The sequence below is a fragment of the Chanodichthys erythropterus genome, chromosome 6, assembly GCF_024489055.1.
Source record: "Chanodichthys erythropterus isolate Z2021 chromosome 6, ASM2448905v1, whole genome shotgun sequence".
In the NCBI taxonomy this organism is placed as follows: Eukaryota; Metazoa; Chordata; class Actinopteri; order Cypriniformes; family Xenocyprididae; genus Chanodichthys; species Chanodichthys erythropterus.
In genome coordinates this window covers 33,231,492-33,252,924 of record NC_090226.1, presented here as the reverse complement: position 1 = coordinate 33,252,924, position 21,433 = coordinate 33,231,492, and the positions used below count along the sequence as shown (strand labels likewise).

General features: G+C 40.9%; 1 protein-coding gene across 3 annotated transcripts in view; it reads left to right on the top strand.

Annotated features, from left to right (window-relative positions):
- rbms2a (RNA binding motif, single stranded interacting protein 2a) overlaps positions 1-21,433 on the top strand; it is a 70,104-nt gene that overhangs the window by 39,897 nt on the left and 8,774 nt on the right. For 2 of the 3 annotated variants that reach the window (XM_067388707.1, XM_067388710.1), the window contains exons 3-13: positions 3,319-3,377; positions 3,490-3,581; positions 15,440-15,597; positions 15,910-15,989; positions 16,085-16,194; positions 16,311-16,354; positions 16,471-16,564; positions 20,142-20,216; positions 20,312-20,422; positions 21,138-21,215; positions 21,306-21,393. In XM_067388707.1, coding sequence (XP_067244808.1) covers positions 3,319-3,377; positions 3,490-3,581; positions 15,440-15,597; positions 15,910-15,989; positions 16,085-16,194; positions 16,311-16,354; positions 16,471-16,564; positions 20,142-20,216; positions 20,312-20,422; positions 21,138-21,215; positions 21,306-21,386 — 982 coding nt within the window. In that variant the 3' untranslated portion in view covers positions 21,387-21,393. The remainder of the gene's footprint in view (positions 1-3,318; positions 3,378-3,489; positions 3,582-15,439; positions 15,598-15,909; positions 15,990-16,084; positions 16,195-16,310; positions 16,355-16,470; positions 16,565-20,141; positions 20,217-20,311; positions 20,423-21,137; positions 21,216-21,305; positions 21,394-21,433) is intronic. The other variant, XM_067388708.1, reaches the window with a different exon arrangement.

The window sequence follows — 21,433 nt, the reverse complement described above, 5'->3', positions numbered from 1 at the left end:
AAACGTCTGGGGACTGAGGAGACAAGTTGCTCAAGTTTAGGAATGGGAATGTTGTCCCATTCTTGTCTAATACAGGCTTCTAGTTGCTCAACTGTCTTAGGTCTTCTTTGTAGCATCTTCCTCTTTATGATGCACCAAATGTTTTCTATGGGTGAAAGATCTGGACTGCAGGCTGCCCATTTCAGTACCCGGATCCTTCTTCTACGCAGCCATGATGTTGTAATTGATGCAGTGATGTTGGAAAATGCAAGGTCTTCCCTGAAATAGACGATGTCTGGATGGGAGCATATGTTGTTCTAGAACTTGGATATACCTTTCAGCATTGATGGTGCCTTTCCAGATGTGTAAGCTGCCCATGCCACACGCACTCATGCCACCCCATACCATCAGAGATGCAGCTTCTGAACTGAGCGCTGATAACAACTTGGGTTGTCCTTGTCCTCTTTAGTCCGGATGACATGGCGTCCCAGTTTTCCAAAAAGAACTTCAAATTTTGATTCGTCTGACCACAGAACAGTTTTCCACTTTTCCACAGTCCATTTTAAATGAGCCTTGGCCCAGAGAAAACGCCTGCGCTTCTGGATCATGTTTAGATATGGCTTCTTTTTTGACCTATAGAGTGTCAGCCGGCAACGGCGAATGGCACGGTGGACTTTGTTCACCGACAATGTTTTCTGGAAGTATTCCTGAGCCCATGTTGTGATTTCCATTACAGTAGCATTCCTGTCTGTGATGCAGTGCCGTCTAAGGGCACGAAGATCACGGGCTCCAGTATGGTTTTCCGGCCTTGATCCTTACGCACTGAGATTGTTCCAGATTCTCTGAATCTTTGGATGATATTATGCACTGTAGATGATGATAACTTCAAACTCTTTGCAATTTTTCTCTGAGAAACTCCTTTCTGATATTGCTCCACTATTTTTGGCCGCAGCATTGGGGGAATTGGTGATCCTCTGCCCATCTTGACTTCTGAGAGACACTGCCACTCTGAGAGGCTCTTTTTATACCCAATCATGTTGCCAATTGACCTAATAAGTTCTAAATTGGTCCTCCAGCTGTTTCTTATATCTACATTTAACTTTTCCGGCCTCTTATTGCTACCTGTCCCAACTTTTTTGGAATGTGTAGCTCTCATGAAATCCAAAATGAGACAATATTTGGCATGACATTTCAAAATGTCTCACTTTCAACATTTGATATGTTATCTATATTCTAATGTGAATAAAATATAAGTTTATGAGATTTGTAAATTATTGCATTCCTTTTTTATTCACAATTTGTACAGTGTCCCAACTTTTTTGGAATCGGGTTTGTAATTGGAGAAAACATGCAGATACAGAGGTGATTTAAATAGATATTGGCTAAAAGCCTCATATGGCTCACTTTCTTGAGTGAGCCATTTCTCTCTCATTTCTTACAGAACAATACACAATATTCAGATTTTAAAATTGCATTTTGCATACATTAGTTAACTTGTTGATATACACCATGCAATGATTTGAGATTTTAAAGGGGTAATTGATTATGATTTCACTTTTTTTAACTTTAGTTAGTGTGTAATGTTGCTGTTTGAGCATAAACAACATCTGCAAAGTTATGAGGCTCAAAGTTCAGTGCAAAGGAAATTTTTTCTTTTACAGAAATCACTTTTTAAGGACTACAACAAATAGGGACTACAGCAAGCTTCTTCCTGGGTTAGTGACATCACTAACCCTAACATTTACATAAACCCCGCCCCCAAGAACACACAACAAAGGGGGTGGGGCCATGTTGGGCTGCTTTAGAGAAGAGGAAGAGTTGTTGTAGTAGAGTGTTGTTGTCATGCCGTCATTTTACGCCGGACTGTTTCACAAACGAGGCTCAATTCAACACAAAAGATGAACATGACGGCACATGCTAGTGGATGAGTTGAATCAACTCCACAGCAACTACATCAATTTATCCACTAACCATTCAGAAACGTCTAAAAGTTGTAACTTCTTCCTGAGTCTCTCCGTCAGTGTCGACTCCGGTTTGAACAATGTAAGGCTGAACACTTTCCTCATTTTGGCTGCGTGAGATTCTCCAGCTTTGTTGTTGTTGAGCTGTTCAAGCTCCGCCCTCTTCTGGAAAGGGGAGCTCATTTGCATTTAAAGGGACAAACATATAAAACGGCGTGTTTTTGCTCACACCCAAAATTTGACAAGCTATAATAAATGTTCTGTGGGGTATTTTGAACTGAAACTTCACAGACACATTCTGGAGACACCAGAGACTTATATTACATCTTGTAAAAGGGGCACAATAGGTCCCCTTTAAAAGTCTTTACAACACTTGCTTCTTGGTTGTAATGTATATACTACTGCTCAAAATTTTGGGATTGGTAAGATTTGTTTTGATGTTTTTGAAAGTAGTCTCTTGCTGTTATAGGCCTTTATCACAGTCACATCTGGCTCTGATTAGTAGCATAAATTAATTTCCGCCCGCATTATTGTCAATGGATGGACGCCAGTTTTGAAACTAATTTAGTTTAACTTAATAATAAACATCAATATTTAAAACTGTTTATTTAGACTTACATGATAGCTTTCCGTGTATGCCATCTTTCATGTTAATGTGTAAGATTATCTGAGCGAGGCTGTCGGTGTTGGCAGTCATGAGAAAAATTAAGAGCAGCTCAAGTTACTGCCAGAGGAATAATTGGACTAACTTAATTTTATTTTGAATACTATTTTGTTTATTTTTGCATTATATATACTATGATTGGCCACCTGTTTTTGTCTACAGTATAATGCTATCCAATAATTGCCCTCAAACACAAAGGATATAACTCATTTAAGATGATCAAACCAGTTATTTTTAAATAATCATCTATGGGCTGGAGATATTCCTTTATTTTGACAACTTCAATTTGATTGAATTATTTATGAAGCATAAGAATGTAACTGAATGAAAAAAAATGCAAATGTTATTGTTTAATAGTAAGTTTCCCCCAAACCTTTAATTTAATCCCCCAAAACAGTCTTTAGTCATAATTTTAAAAATGTAAACTTTGGCTAATTCTAATGCTTTTTAATGTCATATGTTGTTTGTATTGTATTCTTGCATTTCTGTAAGAAAATAAGGTGGTCAGACTCTGAAGTACTGCACATACACATACAGCATGGCTTACACGCTCCCCTTTAAATCCCAAAATGTGCATGGGAATCCATTTTATTTCACAATACTCAATTAATGATTGTAAACAGAGGTTGGTGTCTTTAGATATAAGTAAATATAAGTAAAAATATATATGGAGCTGAGTCACATTTGACATGGTCTTTGTATTGATATTTTAAGGTATGGAAAGATTGTGTCCACCAAAGCTATTCTGGACAAAACTACCAACAAGTGCAAAGGTGAGTGCAGATCAACTTCATGTTCATGAAAATCACACCTCACTTCTCAATGTTTCATTAGCCTATGCATCTGACATAAAATGATTTACTTTTGGTGTGTGTGTATATGTAGGTTATGGCTTTGTGGATTTCGACAGTCCCGCAGCAGCGCAGAAGGCCGTGACGGCGCTCAAGTCCAGTGGGGTTCAAGCTCAGATGGCCAAGGTAGGATATTACAGAAATGTCCATTCAGCACATACACCATTGATCTTCACGTAACAAACCGAGTAAACCTGCTTTGGCACTTCAGTTTCAGGTCATCTTTGTTTATTCCGTGAATTCCAGCTCTCTTGCTTGGAAGTGTTGTTTCTCAAAGCTTCGCACCCACTGACGTGTTTTCGTTCGAGCAGCGCAGCCTTGATAAATCACTTTGCATGGGTTGTCTCCATGCTTGTGATGAAACTGAACGCATATGATTCACACTGCAGCGCTACAGTTCAAGCCGCAGTCACACTACACTTTTCATTACATTCGTTTGCATTCAAACACAAGCTCATGCCAAGAAGTTTTGGAACTTCGCTGCATTTCAAAGTTCAAGTTTGGTGAACTCTGACCTGCGAATTCATATCACATGAAGACGAGTGACCTGTAGAAGATCTAAACCTCACAGCATGACCTTTTAGCTGAATTAAAAGAACACAGACTTTTGCCAGTAAAGTCGAGTACACTGAATATTTTTGGATTATTATTATTATTTATTGTATGTTGAATGATGTAATATCATGCTGCAGCAATGAAAGTGCAACAATATGCAAAAGTCTCCAAAAATACTTGCAATACACAAAATCACCGATTTTTTTTTTTTTTTTCTTTTGTGCTTAATGTCTTATTTTTCATACCCACACAAACTTATGTTTCCTTCTGTTATTTTTAGTGTGTTATTTTTGACCAAATCCTTAACCCAAAATGAAATCTTTGTACATTTTTTTTTTTAATTAAAATTAAAATTAAAAATAAAACAAAAATATTTTTTTATTAAATGTTTAAAAAAAAAAAAAACTGTAACAATTAAAAATTTTCAGGTTACACTTACTCTAGAAAGTACTGAGTAACATAATGTAACTAGGAATTAAACATGGTTTAAGGTTAGGTTTATGGTTAGTTTCAGGGATAATACCTAGTTATTATAGTAAATATATACTATATACGCTACCATTGATAAGTTGGTAAGTTTTTTCAGAAATGATGCATTAATTTGATCAAAAGTGACAGTAAAACATTGATAATGTTACAAAAGCTTTTTATTTCAAATAAATGCTGTTCTTTTGAACTTTCTATTCATCAAATAACATATCACAGTTTCCACACAAATATGAAGCTGTTTTCAACATTGATAATCATAAATGTTTCTTGATCATCAAATCATCATATTAGAATGATTTCTGAAGGATCATGTGACACTGAAGACTGGAGTAATGATGCTGAAAATGATCACAGGAATAAATTACATTTTATTATATCCACATAGAAAACAGCTTTTTTTTAATTGTAATAATATTTCACTATATTACTGTTTTTGCTGTATTTTTGATCAAATAAATGTATCTTTCTTTCAAAAACATAAACAAATCTGACTGACCCCAAACATTTGTACATGCAGGACAAGACTGTAAAATAAAGTGCTATCCTGTAAGTAGACTGTAAGTACATACACATTTACATACCAGTATCATGAACCTGTCCCTGCGTGGCTTCCTGGACACGAGTCAAGATTCAGGTTTTATGATGAGGTTTGTTGACGTTGGTTAGGTAATGCTTGGCTGGTTTAAACACACACACACCCACACACACACGCTGATGTAAAACTATCTTTATTCCCAATGATAAGATCAATTGACACACATTTTGGCTCTCTGAGTCTTTTCTCTGGCACGTTCTGTGGCATTGTTTGCCGTTTTGCTGCCGTGTGTGTGTGTGTGTGTGTGTGTGTGTGTGTGTGTGTGTGTGTGTGTGTGTGTGTGTGTGTGTGTGTGTGTGTGTGTGTGTGTGTGTGAATGGCTCTGTTGATCCCTGTGTGTCTCCCAGACTCTTTTGTACAACACACAGGGAGTGTGTGAGGGTCATACGGAGAGACACACACTTTAAACACACACATGCACACTGATAAATGCTAGCTAAACATCCATGGTGAACCTACAAACTTTACATTGAAAAAGAACAACAATTGTTTTATTTTAAATGTAAAAGTGAGCACTTACTGTGTCACTGTACACAAGAATTAAAGTCGGCATAAAACAGAAGCTGTGATAGTCTTTTCTTCTCTATTGTGACGTGTATCGGAGTGACATGGTGTCTGGAACAAGAACAAATGTAGGGCGGGGCTTGATTTTGTCTGTGGGGAATTGATTGGATGGTTGTGGTTTGCTATTGGTGGATCTCATGTGAGTGACAGGTTGCCCCGCCCTCGTCATCAGAGAAGAGAAGAGATGCTGCAAGAGGGAGAGGAAGATATTCTGATTGAAAAATTGTAAAAAAAATCAACCTTGAGATTGTGGTTCACGTGTCTTTTTGCTGTAAAATCTTTACTGGTTTTTAAGAATAACTAATTAAAGGGTTAGTTCACCCAAAAATGAAAATTCTGTCATTTATTACTCTCCCTCATGTCGTTCCACACCTGTAAGACCTTCGTTCATCTTCAGAACACAAATTAAGATATTTTTGTTGAAATCCAATGAGGCCTGCATTGATGGCAATGACATTTCCTCTCTCAAGATCCATTAATGTACTAAAAACATATTTAAATCAGTTCATGTAAGTACAGTGGTTCAATATTAATATTATAAAGCCACAAGAATATTTTTGGTGCACCAAAAAAAACAAAACAATGACTTATTTAGTGATGGCCGATTTCAAAACACTGCTTCAGGAAGCTTCAGAGCGTTATAAATCAATGTGTCGAATCAACGGTTCGGAGCGCTAAAGTCACGTGATTTCAGCAGTTTGGCGGTTTGACACGCGATCCGAATCATGATTCGACACAAAAGATTCATAACGCTCCGAAGCTTCCTTCCTCCGAAGCAAGGTTTTGAAATCGACATCACTAAATAAGTCATTATTATTATTATTTTTATTTTTTATTTTTTTGCCGCACCAAAATATTCTTGTCGCTTTATAATATTAATATTGAACCACTGTACTCACATGAACTGATTTAAATATGTTTTTAGTACATTAATGGATCTTGAGAGAGGAAATGTCATTGCTGGCTATGCAGGCCTCACTGAGCCATCAGATTTCATCAAAAATATCTTAATTTGTGTTCTGAAGATTAATGAAGGTCTTACGGGTGTGGAACGACATGAGGGTGGGTAATAAATGACATTATTTTCATTTTTGGGTGAACTAACCCTTTAAATAATGCATCTGCGCACATAATTACTTCTGGTTCATTTACCACACTGGAAGTAGAAGGTCAAGTTGAGGGCATTGCATTGTGGGATACAGTATATGTGCAGTGTGATCTGCTGTACACTGCATCTTTTGGCAAGTAGTGGTATCAGTAGGTCATCGTCTCGGTATGCGTACAGTAACCGTTTACAGGCTGAATAATGCAGAAATAGGAAGAGCACATGCTTAATGTTCTTTAAACAAAACATTTTGTCATGAATATTTTGTTAATATGTTGGAAATCGTGGTTTATTTCATTCTTAAAGAAAGCTTCTGATGTGTTTAGAGATAGTCTGGGAAGTGTGTCATGGAAACAGGAAAGAGATCTTTTTCTCCAGGGAAAGATGAGACCGGCAGAGCAAAGATGGAGTCTGTCTGCAGCAGTCTGTCACATCTTTCTGTTTCTCTGTTCACTCTTTTATTTAACATTTTCAGACCACTGTGTCGTCAAGCTGTGTGGTGCTTCGGTTTGACGTCTAGGACATCGACGCATGTGCATTACGACAACTTGCATTCTGTTCTGTCACAAATTATAACCAATATACACATCTTTATAATCTTTTAGGTTTGTAGGCTGGAGTTGTACAAATGTGGGTACTTTCTAATCTCCTTGCACAATCTCTCATCCACGTTGTCATCCATTGTTGTTGTAGCTTGCATGTGTTTTACTGAATTCTGAACAGCATACTACTCTCACTGTTTCTGCCATAGACAGATGTGGTAAAATTAGTATAAGTAGTATGCGGTTCCGAATATAGCATTTCTCTCTGTTCGGTTTATTCAGTTTTTTTCTTTGACTATGCTGTGAATCAATGGCCCAGAAGCACTGTTGCCACCTTGTGGACGAAGAAATTAGTGCATTTTTTTTTTTTTAAATACTCATGTGCGACCTTTGCATACAGAGTACGTGAGGTTAGAAAAATGGGGCTGCGCATGTACTGTGCTGATGACAAAATTTGCGTCACTTGCTCTGATCCTAGTGTATGCGTAAGAAGTGAAGTATATTTTAGGCTTTAATATTTCTGACTGCTTGTGATGTTGCAGAGATGCTCAGGAAGATGTGTGTGTAAAACCCCTGGTTTTACAGGCTTAATCTAGTCCTAGACGAAAATGCAGGTTTGAGCTGTTTTAAAGGGATAGTTCACCCAAAAATGAAAATTTGATGTTTATCTGCTTACCCCCAGGGCATCCAAGATGTAGGTGACTTTTTTTCTTCAGTCGAACGCAAATTATGATTTTTAACTGCAACCGCTGCTGTCTGTAAGTCAAATAATAGCAGTGATTGGGAACTTGAACAATAAGAGTTGAAAAAACTTCCATAGACAAATCCAAATTAAACCCTGTGGCTCGTGACGACACATTGATGTCCTAAGACACGAAACGATCGGTTTGTGTGAGAAACCGAACATTATTTATATATTTTTTACCTCTAATACGCCACTATGTCCAACTGCGTTCAGCTTCCGGCTAGTGAGGTCTGATTGCGCTCTGACAACGGAAGTGATGTCTCGCGCTCATTGAAGTATATGGGCGAGACTTCCGTCATCACAACGCGTTTTTTGACCTCACTAACAGGAAGCTGAACGAAGTTGGACATAGTGGTGTATTAGAGGTAAAATTATATAAATAATGTTCGGTTTCTCGCACAAACCGATCGTTTCGTGTCTTAGGACATTAATGTGTCGTCACGAGCCGCAGGGTTTAATTTTGATTTGTCTAAGCAAGTTTTATTTACTGTTATAGTTGATATTATTGCTACTGCTATTATTTGACTGACAGACGGCAGCGGTTGCAGTTAAAAATCATAATTTGCGTTCGACTGAAGAAAAAAAGTCACCTACATCTTGGATGCACTGGGGGTAAGCAGATAAACATCAAATTTTCATTTTTGGGTAAACTATCCCTTTAACTGTAAGCCACGTGCACTGACAGATCTTAACATATGTCAGTGTCATTGTTTTGTCTCAAGATGCACACAAGTAATGTTTTTTTCTAGGTTATGTTTATAAAAGCTACTTAAATACCTGTCACAGACACGTCAGGTTCCACCTCACTCCCTTACCCACGCACTCAATCACCGGAATTCTAATCACCGCCACCTGAAGTTCATCACCACAGTCATCAGTCACACTATAAGAACCCCACACTCACACACAAACATTGTCCGGTCTCGTTCGTGATACACCCCGTTGTACACTTACCTCAAGGACTCTCAAAGTGATACTTACCTGTCTTCATCATCTCCTTCGTCTCCATTGTCTCCAGTACTCCTCATGTTCCTACCTGCCTGTGTGTGTGAGTGTTCCTGTCTGCCATCTCCAACGTCTCCTTCCACCTTCACCTGCATCACAAAGAAAAGGACAGTATTACCTCTCATTCATCTCCAAGACCTTCCTTATCACCATTCACTTACCTGTTTGCTCTGCTGATTGTCACAATAAACTACCCAACTGCTTTTATCTCTGCTTCCGGTGTCTCTGTTGTAACAGAAGACCGGACCATAACAGCTATTCATCAGCATGAGCTACAATGACCCGTTTCAAGAGCTCGTGGACGCATTGCGCCGAGCACTCACCCCTCAACCACAGTCACCGCCACCAGGACCCACCGCCGCTGCCACTTCCGCATCCACTTACACCGCTGCTTCACCTGTTTACACCGCCAGTCCCATGGCCAAACCAGCGCCCTACTCAGGATCGGCAGAGGACTGCAGCGGATTCCTTCTTCAGTGTGAGTTGGTCCTGGAGATGCAGCCGCACCTCTATCCCACCGAAACGGCGAAGATAGCGTTCATAATCTCCCAACTGCAAGGCAAAGCCCTTCAATGGGCGGATTCCCTCTGGACTCAAAAAGGGCTCAGTCGTAAAATCCTATCCAGCGTTCATCTCCCACTTCAGAGAAGTCTTCGGAAGACCCTTGGCTGATTCTTCTACTGGTGAGAAATTGTATAATTTAAAACAAGGAAACAAGACTGTTAACGATTATGCCTTGCAGTTCAGAACGCTCGCCGCAACCAGCGGATGGAATGAACAAGCCCTCATCACCACCTTTCGACAAGGTTTGGAGCCTAATGTGCGGTTGCATCTCGCTGCATACGAGGACTCCATAGGACTCGAACGATTCATCCAACTCGCCATCCGTGTGGGTTCTCGTATGCAGTCGTGTCTCCTTGAGCACCAGGGTCAACCACTGACCACCACCCTCCTCCGTCGGTCCGAACCCGTCAGCTCTCCAGAACCAGCCACCGAACCCATGCAAGTGGATAACTCCCGTTTGTCTCAAGCAGAAAGACAGAGAAGGCTGACCCTGAATCTTTGTTTGTACTGTGGATCCCCTGGGCATGTCATCTCCACATGCCCAACCCGTCCTCCTCGACCTGTGGTGAGTGCTATCATTCCTTCTATCCAAAAGATGAAACCACTCACTACTATCGTAAACCTTACTGCTGCTAATGCTTCCGTTCCAGTGGTGGCGCTCCTCGATTCAGGGTCAGCAGGAAACTTCATCTCCGGCGCCCTCTGTCGACACCTCGGGCTCAAGACCTCGCCTTCTCCGACTAACTACCAGGTCCACTCCATCACGGGCAAACCCCTAAGCCGAAAGATGATTTGTCGTGTTACTGGACCCCTTCAACTGCAAGTGGGTATCTTCCACTCTGAGAACATCCATCTGCTGGTTCTGGAGGAATCCACCGCTGACGTGGTTCTAGGGCGCCCGTGGTTGGAACTCCACAATCCCACCATCTCCTGGCGCACAGGCGAAGTCCTGAAGTGGGGCGACCACTGCTTCTCCAGCTGCTTCCCAGAACTTCCTGTCCCAAGATCTCCTCTCTCCAAGAATATCTCCGTGAACGCTACGTCCATCGAAAGTCCTGTGGAAAAACGCTCCGTCGATGTTCCACCCGACTACGCCCCCTTCAGTGACGTCTTCTGCCCGCAACGCGCCTCCAAGCTTCCTCCACACCGGCCATGGGACTGTGCCATTGATCTGTTACCGGGTGAGCCAGTGCCTAGGGGACGCATATACCCCCTATCTGTACCGGAGGAGAAGGCCATGGAGGAATATATTAAAGAGGCCCTTAACCAAGGATACATCCGCCCGTCTACTTCCCCTGCTGCTTCAAGCTTCTTCTTCGTGGCCAAGAAGGACGGAGGCTTGCGGCCCTGTATCGATTATCGCTCCTTGAACAAAATTACAGTTAAATTCAGGTATCCAATTCCCCTCGTCCCAGCGGCCCTGGAACATCTCCGCGGTGCCACTGTGTTCACCAAGCTGGACCTCCGCAGCGCGTATAACCTCATCCGGATACGCGAGGGGGACGAGTGGAAGACCGCCTTCGTCACGCCCACCGGCCACTATGAATACCTCGTGATGCCGTATGGCCTGGTCAACGCCCCCTCCGTATTCCAGGATTTCATCCATGAGGTGCTCCGGGAGTTCCTCCACAAGTTCGTTCTGGTGTATATTGATGACATCCTCATCTACTCCCGGAGCTTGGCCGAACATCGCCACCACGTTGCGGAGGTCCTCAAGCGCTTACGGCAGTTCCATCTCTTCCTAAAAGCAGAGAAGTGTTCCTTTCATCAGCCCTCTGTCCACTTCCTGGGATATGTGATTGACCACAGTGGCATCCGGATGGACGAGGGGAAGGTTTCCGCCATCCAGAACTGGCCAACTCCAACTACCATAAAAGAACTCCAACGTTTCCTCGGCTTCTCCAATTTCTACCGTCGCTTCATCAAGAATTACAGCACCATCGTCAGCCCACTCACCAACCTGCTCCGTAAACAGCCCAAGTCTCTGTCCTGGTCCCAGCCTGCCACAGAAGCTTTTGAAACCCTCAAGAAAGCCTTCACCACCGCTCCCCTCCTCGTCCACCCCAATCCAGATTTACCATTCGTCGTGGAGGTGGACGCCTCCACCACCGGAGTGGGAGCGGTCCTCTCACAGCAGCAGGTGAATCCAAGTAGGCTCCATCCATGCGCCTTCTTCTCCCGCAAGCTCAACCCGGCGGAGGTAAATTACGACATCGGGGACCGTGAACTCCTGGCTGTCAAGCTCGCCCTTGAGGAGTGGAGGCATTGGTTGGAGGGAGCAAACCACCCATTCCAAGTTCTCACTGACCATAAAAACCTTGAGTATCTGAAAGCCGCCAAACGACTCAACCCACGTCAAGCCAGATGGGCAATGTTCTTTTCAAGATTTAACTTCTCCATCTCATACCGCCCTGGTTCAAAGAACCTCAAGGCCGATGCTCTCTCACGTCTCCACGCTCCCGAGGAGAAGAATGATGACCCTGAAACTATCCTGCCCGAGTCTCTCTTCATGAGCCCCATCGAATGGTCGGAAGAGACCTTACCCTCCTCCAATGCCTCCTCACGCACTCCGCCGGGTTGTCCCCAAGGCTTGCGTTACATCACCAGGACACGACGCACTCCACTCCTGCACTCCGTTCACTCATCACTTGGCACTGGTCACCCGGGGGTCAATGAGACCCTCTCGCTGCTCAAACAGCGCTTCTTGTGGCCAAACATGGCCAGCGACGTCAGAAGGTACGTGCAGGGCTGCAGGGAGTGCGCCATCTCCAAGAGCCCACGCCATCTTCCAACCGGCAAGCTCAATCCTCTGCCCGTTCCTGAGAGACCCTGGTCACACCTGGGAGTGGACTTTGTCACCGACCTCCCCGAATCTGATGGTCACACCTGTATTCTGGTTGTTGTAGACCGTTTCTCCAAAGCCTGCCGTCTGATCCCCCTGGAGGGTCTACCCACTGCCATGGCCACAGCGGAATTAATGTTCAACCATGTCTTCCGTCATTATGGAATCCCCGAAGACATAGTCTCTGATAGAGGACCTCAATTTGTCTCTCGAGTCTGGAAGGCGTTCTTCTCCCTCCTGGGTGTGACCGTCAGCCTATCGTCTGGATACCATCCTCAGTCGAACGGGCAGACGGAACGGAAGATCCAGGAGATTGGCCGCTTCCTGCGTACCTTCTGTCATGGCCACCAGGACTCCTGGAACCAGTACCTGGGCTGGGCCGAGTACGCCCAGAACTCCCTCCGTCAAGCTACAACAGGATTAACACCTTTCCAATGCGTGCTCGGCTTCCAGCCCCCACTGTTCCCCTGGGACGGGGAACCCTCCAACGTGCCAGCGGTCGACTACTGGTTCCGGGAGAGCAAGAGGGTATGGGACTCAGCTCACCACCAGCTGCAGAGAGCCCTGCGCAGGCGCAAGATGACAGCCGACCTTCGGCGCTCCCACGCTCCAACCTACCAACCGGGGCAGAAGGTCTGGCTGTCCACCAGAGACATCAGGATGCGCCTGCCCTGCAAGAAGCTGAGTCCCCGCTTCATTGGCCCATTCACCATCCTCCGACAGATCAACCCTGTCACCTACCAGTTACAACTGCCTGCACAATACAAGAGAATTCATCCAACCTTCCATGTGTCACTCCTAAAACCTCACCACCCTTCTGTTCTTCCTTCCACAGAACCTGACGTGGCAGCCGTCGAGCCCCCCCTTCCACTCATCCTGGACGATGGGACTGGCTACGAGGTTCGAGAGATCCTGGACTCCCGGCGCCGTGGTGGTCTCTTAGAATATCTGGTGGATTGGGAAGGCTACGGTCCCGAAGAACGCTCATGGGTCCCTAAGAATGATATCCTTGATCCTACTCTGTTACAGACTTTCCACACCAACCACCCGGACAGACCTGCCCCACGACCTCGAGGAAGACCACCACGACGTCGGGGTCCTCGGCCCTCAGGAGCGGGCCGTGGGAGGGGGGGTACTGTCACAGACACGTCAGGTTCCACCTCACTCCCTTACCCACGCACTCAATCACCGGAATTCTAATCACCGCCACCTGAAGCTCATCACCACAGTCATCAGTCACACTATAAGAACCCCACACTCACACACACACATTGTCCGGTCTCGTTCGTGATACACCCCGTTGTACACTTACCTCAAGGACTCTCAAAGTGATACTTACCTGTCTTCATCATCTCCTTCGTCTCCATTGTCTCCAGTACTCCTCGTGTACCTACCTGCCTGTGTGTGTGAGTGTTCCTGTCTGCCATCTCCAACGTCTCCTTCCACCTTCACCTGCATCACAAAGAAAAGGACAGTATTACCTCTCATTCATCTCCAAGACCTTCCTTATCACCATTCACTTACCTGTTTGCTCTGCTGATTGTCACAATAAACTACCCAACTGCTTTTATCTCTGCTTCCGGTGTCTCTGTTGTAACAATACCCTAATTGAAATAAAGCTTAATCCTGGCTTAGGCTAAGCCCTGTCTGTGAAACCGGCCCTAAGATTAATATAATTTAACCAAAGTGGATTAACAATGTTTTTGACTCATCAGCTAATGAAACAAAGAAAAATATTATATATATATATATTTAAACCATTTTATATCATTATAATGTAAGTCCCACTTAAGCTTTTGCTTAAGATCACAACATAGATTTAATTGTGATCTTGGGATTTATCTTTATGATTCTATAAATGGTACAGTTACAGTTTTGGCACATATATTTCTAATATAAAAATGGTTATGACAGTTAAATTGGTAGTAGTGTGTGAGATGAAGGAAAATGGAAAATTGTTACTATAAACTGTTAATGCTATCATTATGAAAAGTAGAAATGACTATATGAAATATTTTATAGGGCTGTCACTAGGTATGTCCCTAGGTATGTCACTATTGGCTGTCACTAGGTATGTGCCCTTCAGAGGGTGATATATCCTGTTTGGAACGCACCATGTGTGACAAATATAAACAATCAACTTATGTACATTATGCATTATAACAAATGCCTGCAGAGGGCGTCAACGGCCTGTGATTGTTGTTGTTACACTTTACAGCAGGTCAAATCCTTGTTTAAAATTGGCCAAACCACATTTAATTCAAATGTCCACTTAATCATTTCTATTTAGCCACTTCTTTGTGATAGAAATGCTACAGCGAGGGTTTAAACTTTTATTTTTGGAAATCGCAAAGAACAGTTTGCATATTTAGAAACATTGAAGTATTCTCCTGTGTTGGTGTAGGTTTATAAATGATTCACCTTATAAATCTGGTGAAATGGCACATTGTGTTCGTGGATGAACATTATAAGCAACCCAAACTCTCAGCACATGCAGAGATGGAGTTTGAGATGCTTTACACATATGTAAATAACAGTGCAACACTCCTCTATGAAACACAAAGCGCGTCAGGCTATATATGGGTTCCCAAATGCTTGTTATTGGAAACCCAAACAAACAGCAAATGCAGAAACTGACAGTGTTGGGGAAAGTTACTTTTAAAAGTAATGCATTACAATATTGCGTTACTCCCTTAAAAAAATGTAACTAATCGTGTGTTACTTAGTTACTTTTTATGAAAATTACATTACTTTTGCATTACGTTTTCTCACATGGGCTGGGTTTTGCTGTTTGTTTATTAATAACAACAAAATAAGTTTTATTTTTTTTGCAAATGTTAAGGCCATTTTACACCAAAAGTGAAATGAATAAGCCTCAGCCTCCAGGTGGGTGTTCCAATAAGGGTGTGACGTCATGTGAACTATGAATTGTATGACTGATTAGTACAGTCAGATATAATTTATGTGTTTATTTCCAGCAACAGGAACAGGATCCTACCAACCTGTACATCTCTAACCTGCCCGTGTCCATGGACGAGCAGGAGCTGGAGGCCATGCTCAAATCCTTTGGCCAGGTTATTTCCACACGTATCTTGCGGGACGCTAACGGAACCAGCAGAGGCGTTGGCTTTGCAAGGTACTTTATCCATCACTCAAGCTGCAATGAATCCTCCAAACCACATGGAGGAAAAGTTATATAACTTCTCAGATATAAGAATTTGCTAACAATATTTTAAAATTTTTTGTATTATTGTATGCATTTAAGTTAAGTTATGAGATTGTTGATGTTTATTTATATGTGCATTTGTTATTAATATTTCATTCAGGGATATTCCTGCTTTTACCATCTTTTATGCATGCAATCTTAAGTTCACACATAAAAATAAAGCTGATTAATTTCACCACTCTTTCCACCATTTATTTGTTTATTCATGTCTTTGTATAACAGGATGGAGTCCACAGAGAAGTGTGAAGCCATCATTCAGCATTTTAATGGAAAATATATCAAAACCCCACCAGGAGTGCCAGGTAGACGATATATATTTTATTTATTTTATATAAATCCCAAGTAAAGAAATGTTAAAACACATTTTTGGGGGGCTTACTGGTCTCTTTGACTGCAGTACCTACAGAACCGTTGTTGTGCAAGTTTGCTGATGGAGGACAAAAGAAGCGACAGAACCAGGCAAAGTACCTACAGAACGGTCGACCCTGGCATAGAGACGGTGATACGGTATGAGAGCGTTCATTGTGGACTGCGAGACTTATATATGCATTAGTAGTTATATTTACATATGTGAGTACTCTGTACATTATATGTAAAGTTAATCATGTTCCTTTTACATTCAGGGAGGAATGACGCTCACATACGACCCAACAGCCTTACAGAATGGGTGAGTTCAGACACTCAAACCTACTATTTGATGTGTATATTAAAAGGAAACGTGTATATTTGCCTATATATCATCACAATATTGACTATTTTATTGTTCCTGCTTATTATTTTCAGGTTTTATTCTTCTCCGTACAGCATCGCTCCAAACAGAATGATCGCTCAGACCTCTCTGTCTCCATACATGCCCTCACAAGTACCGTCCTACCAGGTGAGCATTATTTAAAGATGATTTATTCTGCTTTTTTCCATGTTCATCTTTCTTTAGTGTGTAATGTTGCAGTTTGAGCATGAAAAAGTTCCCTCCAGTGGGAGTTATTCTCTAAATCAGTGTCTGTGTTTCTGAAACGCCTCCATTGTAGTCTTGAGTTTTTTTCACAATATTCCTCATTTAAATAATTCATGCACAGAATAAAGGGGCGGGGCCTGTTTGAGTTAGTTAGTAGTGTGTTGTGGTTGTGGTAAAGGGGTGGGACATTTCCCAAACACACTCAAAGCACTTGACCAATCACAACACACTGCTCTAGGCGACCAATCAGAGCACATTGTGCTTTTCAGAAGGAGGGGCTTCATAGAGACAGGAACTAAACAGAGCATTACTGACAGACTGGAAAGAGAGGAGCTGAATAATGGAGAATATGAGGAAAATAATCATCATTCAAGCAGGAAAACCTGCTCTAGTACAGCATAAAAACAAGACTTTGTAAAAGGGCATAATAGATCCTTTTTAAAATTATTATATCAGTTCTCTTATTAGTCTACTTGAGTTCAATCCAGATTCCATTTTTTCATTTTGTTGAGATACTGAGCTCAGGCTGAGCATGTGCCAAAGCCGACAGCAGTCAGAAGGAACTCACAGTGACTCACAGCATGCGCTGAGTGAGAATCTCAGACCGCAGTGACTCAGCTGAGCTGAGGGTTGTGGGAATTCTGACACCTTATTGAGTGCTGATGGATGAACAGGCAAAAGCAAATACTACTCGCTGAGATCCTGTAGGTCTGACACGCGTGCTCGAAGCACACTGGACGGCCCATTAGAGCTGGATTACCAAGTAATGACGCTACAGCTCAGTCTGCTAGCACGTAACATTTGTCTTAACTGAAGATTTATGTTAATGGTCAGTTAACTATTGAGCACATTAAACACCTTAAAGGAATAGCTCACCCAAAAATTTAAATAATAGTCATTCATATTTATAAAAGTTTAGGGTTGGTATGATTTTTTTTAATTTTTTTTTTTTATGTTTTTAAAAGAAGTTTCTTCTCACCAAGGCTGCATTTATTTGCATACATTTAAAATTAAATACTGTGAATTATTACAATTTAACAGATTTAACATTCCTTTGATCAAAGCTGAATTTTCAGCATCATTACTCCAATCTTCAGTGTCACATGATCCTTCAGAAATCATTCTAATACGATGATTTGATGCTTTTATGCAGTTTTTGCTGCTTAATATTCTGTGGAAACTGAAAAGCTGCCATTCAAAAATGTTTCAAAAATGCATCAAAGATGCACTGCAATGAGAATAAAAGATGTTAGATTAGCTTATTCCTCATTAAAAACTTGTATAACACAAAATACTTATTTTCATTTTTTTTCACTACATATGGGCCACAAGAGAAATATTTAGAAAATAAATTAAGAGCACGTTGAAGTAGATTCAGATTGAAAAACCTTGGTCAGATTTCAGTTTCTCTAGTGAATAATTGACTGGGGTTTGAGATAGGGCTGTCAAACGATTAATCGCATACAAAATTAAAGTTTGAGTTTGCCTAATATATGTGGGTGTACTGTGTAATTATTATGTATATATCAATACAAACACATCCATGTATATAGTTGAGAAATATTTACAAGTATATGTATTTATTTATATTTTTATATAATTTATATTATATATATATAAATACATTGTTTGTACATAACATATTTCTCTTAAATATATACATTAATTTGTGTGTGTTTATATATACATATTATTTACACACATTACTCACACATATATTATGCAAACTCAAACTATTTATTTTGTATGCGATTAATCACGATTAATTGTTTGACAGCCCTAGTTTGAGACGTCTTTACCGGCATAACTCTAGCGTAAAGTTTGCATACTGTTTGTGTGATATCCACTCGTCTTCACGGTTTAAAATGGAAAAATTTCCAATATTGCGACATGACATTTTTCTTTATCCAGGGTTCCCACCCGCCTTGAAAGTACTTGGATTTCAGACACATGAATTCAAGGCCTGGAAAGTACTTGAAAACAAATATTGGTCCTTGAAAGTGCTTGAATTAAATTTGAAATTTTGTGAAAATTATAACACACCCCTCTTAGTCCTAGTATATTTATTTTGGAATATTGTTTTGGAACCAAACAGTATATATCAGATATATCAGGAAAAATAATTACTATGGTTAATAGTTAATGGGGGGCGAGATCTGTTTGGTTACTGACATTCTTCCAAATATCTTTCTCTGTGTTCAGCTGAACTATGAAATTCAAACCGGTTTGGAACAACTTGAGGGTGAATTTTCATTTTTGGGTGAAATAACCTTTTAAAAAGTCAGAATTGCTTGAGTATAAAGCCACAATTGTGTCTTATAAAGTCAGAATTGTGATATATAAATTTCAATTCTGATTTTTTTTTCTCAGAAGTGCTCATTTATATCTCTCAATTCTGACTTTCTTTTCTCAGAATTGCAAGCTTATATCTATAATATATTGTATATATTCTGACTTTAAGCCACAATTATGATCCATATAATCCTTTTTTTTTTTTTTCATTCAATTGCAAAATGTATTTTTATAATATTCTCTCTATATTATAATGTTTTACTCAAGTAATGATTCATAAAAAATAAAAACCAAAATTAGTATGGAATAATTGTTAACATTAGGGATAAGAAAGCTGCAAACGGTTTTAATATATTTCCAAAAATCAATGTACAAATGATTCTGTACCTCTTCCAGGTTAAAATGGATGCAAATGCAATAGGAGGATTAAAATGTTAAGTATTGTAAGAGTTCTTTCATGAGGCTCCATATGTGATGTGAATTTGATAGGTGCTTGATATAAAATAAATGGTGCTTGAAAAGTCCCTGAAAGTCCTTGAATCTGGTGTTCATGAAAGAGTGGGAACCCTGTTTATCAACAATTGCTTGCAAAATGATTGGCAATGATTCACATTTCGCATGCGTCAAAAAAAAAAAAAAAAAAAAAAATCAAGTAAATTATTAAATAAATAAGTAAATTAATGTATTTACCCCCTGAGCAGCAAATCATCATATTAGAATATATATATATATTGATGCTGAAAATTCAGCTTTGATCAAAGGAATAAATTATATTCTTTTAAATTTTAATAAAATTTAACAACATTACTATTTACTATATTTTTGATCAAATATATGCAGCCATGGTGAGCAGAAGAGACTTCTTTCAAAAACTCTTCCAATCTTTTGTAGTCTATGTACAGAATGTGTATAAAGGCTCATGTAAAGGCTGTTTTTAGATGCAACCCCCATCCCACTCCAGTCATTGTCACTAACGGTACTGTCTGGCAGTAAATGAGCAGCATATGGATCCAAATGCACTGTGGGATAGCTAGTTAATTTTGGCTGGTACGGTGCATTTGAATTCAGGTCCAATATTTGGCTAGTGCCTGCAGTGTGAGGCTGAAGTGGACAGAGATATTTCATGAGCGGCAGCGGGGAGTTTGCAAAGGACAGGTTCAGTCAGAGAAGTGATACATACATCCTTTTTTTTTGTCTGGATCCACAGGTGCACAGCCCGTCCTGGATGCATCATCAGTCGTACCTCATGCAGCCCACTGTGAGTGCTCACAGATGTCTATTCGTAGGTTATATCATCAAACTGTAGCTTTACTGTACTTTACATGCATCCAGTGTTTTATCTTCCCTTCAATAACGAAAGAATCACCTTGTCTGTAGGGGACCGTTCTGACTCCAGCTATGGATCACCCGATGTCCATTCAGCCCACGTCTATGATCGGACCCCTGACCCAGCAGCTCGGTCACCTGTCGCTCGGCAGTGCAGGAACGGTGGGCCTGTTACAATGATTTTCACCTTTAATAGTTCCTCAATAGGAGTTTGTCTTTGTTGTAGAACCTAATTAGCAGTTATCAAAGTGCCCCTATTATACTTTTTACTTTATACGTCTCCTAAAAGAAGCTGCTGAAACAAGTCATCAGTCTCACTTCCTTCGGAGCCTGCGTAGGTTTGTAACAAATTTGCATAATGCCAGTCTATGCTCTTCATTGGCTGAACAGCGTCTGCTTTGCCCCGCCCTCAAACACTGTAGTTGTATCTGAGACTGGAAGGGTTTGGTTCATGTTTGCCAAAGCAAATCCACTTGGATGAGATTGATACAGTAAAACCGACGCCATCGTTACTGTTCGAATCACTGTGAATCAAGAGCTGAAATTCAGATATTGTAATGAGCGTCTGGTTTTTGACACTGTCGACCAATCACAACAGACTGGGCCAATCTGACCAATCAGAGCAGAGCAGCTCTCAGAAAGGCGGGGTTTAGAGATACCGAATGTTTGATCGAACCGTTTCAGACACTGAGAGAAAAGAGCTGATGCTGAAATGGATATTATGAGAAAAATTAGAGTGTTTTTGACCTTGGATGAATGTGAACCTGTTGTAGGAGACGACAAAACAAAATTAGGAACCTTTAAAATAGCATAATAGGGGCTCTTTAAAAGATAAGCAAAGTTGTTTAACCATTGATTTTATTTATGTTGTCTGCAGTATATTCCTAATACAGCTATGCAAGGGACATACATCCCTCAGTACACCCCAGTGCCTCCCTCTAGTGTTACATTAGAGGTATGACAACCGTTCATCATCACACACTGCTTTAAAATCTGAACAGGTTCATTGTTTAGATCTGATTAATTGTCATTCTTTGTGATGTAGGAAAACAGTGGACAACAGCAGCAGGTTTCCATGGAGACGCCTTCGGAACACACTAATTACTCCTATCAACACAGCAAATGAAGCTACGGTAATACAACACATAAAAGATGAGAAACATTCAGTGTGCT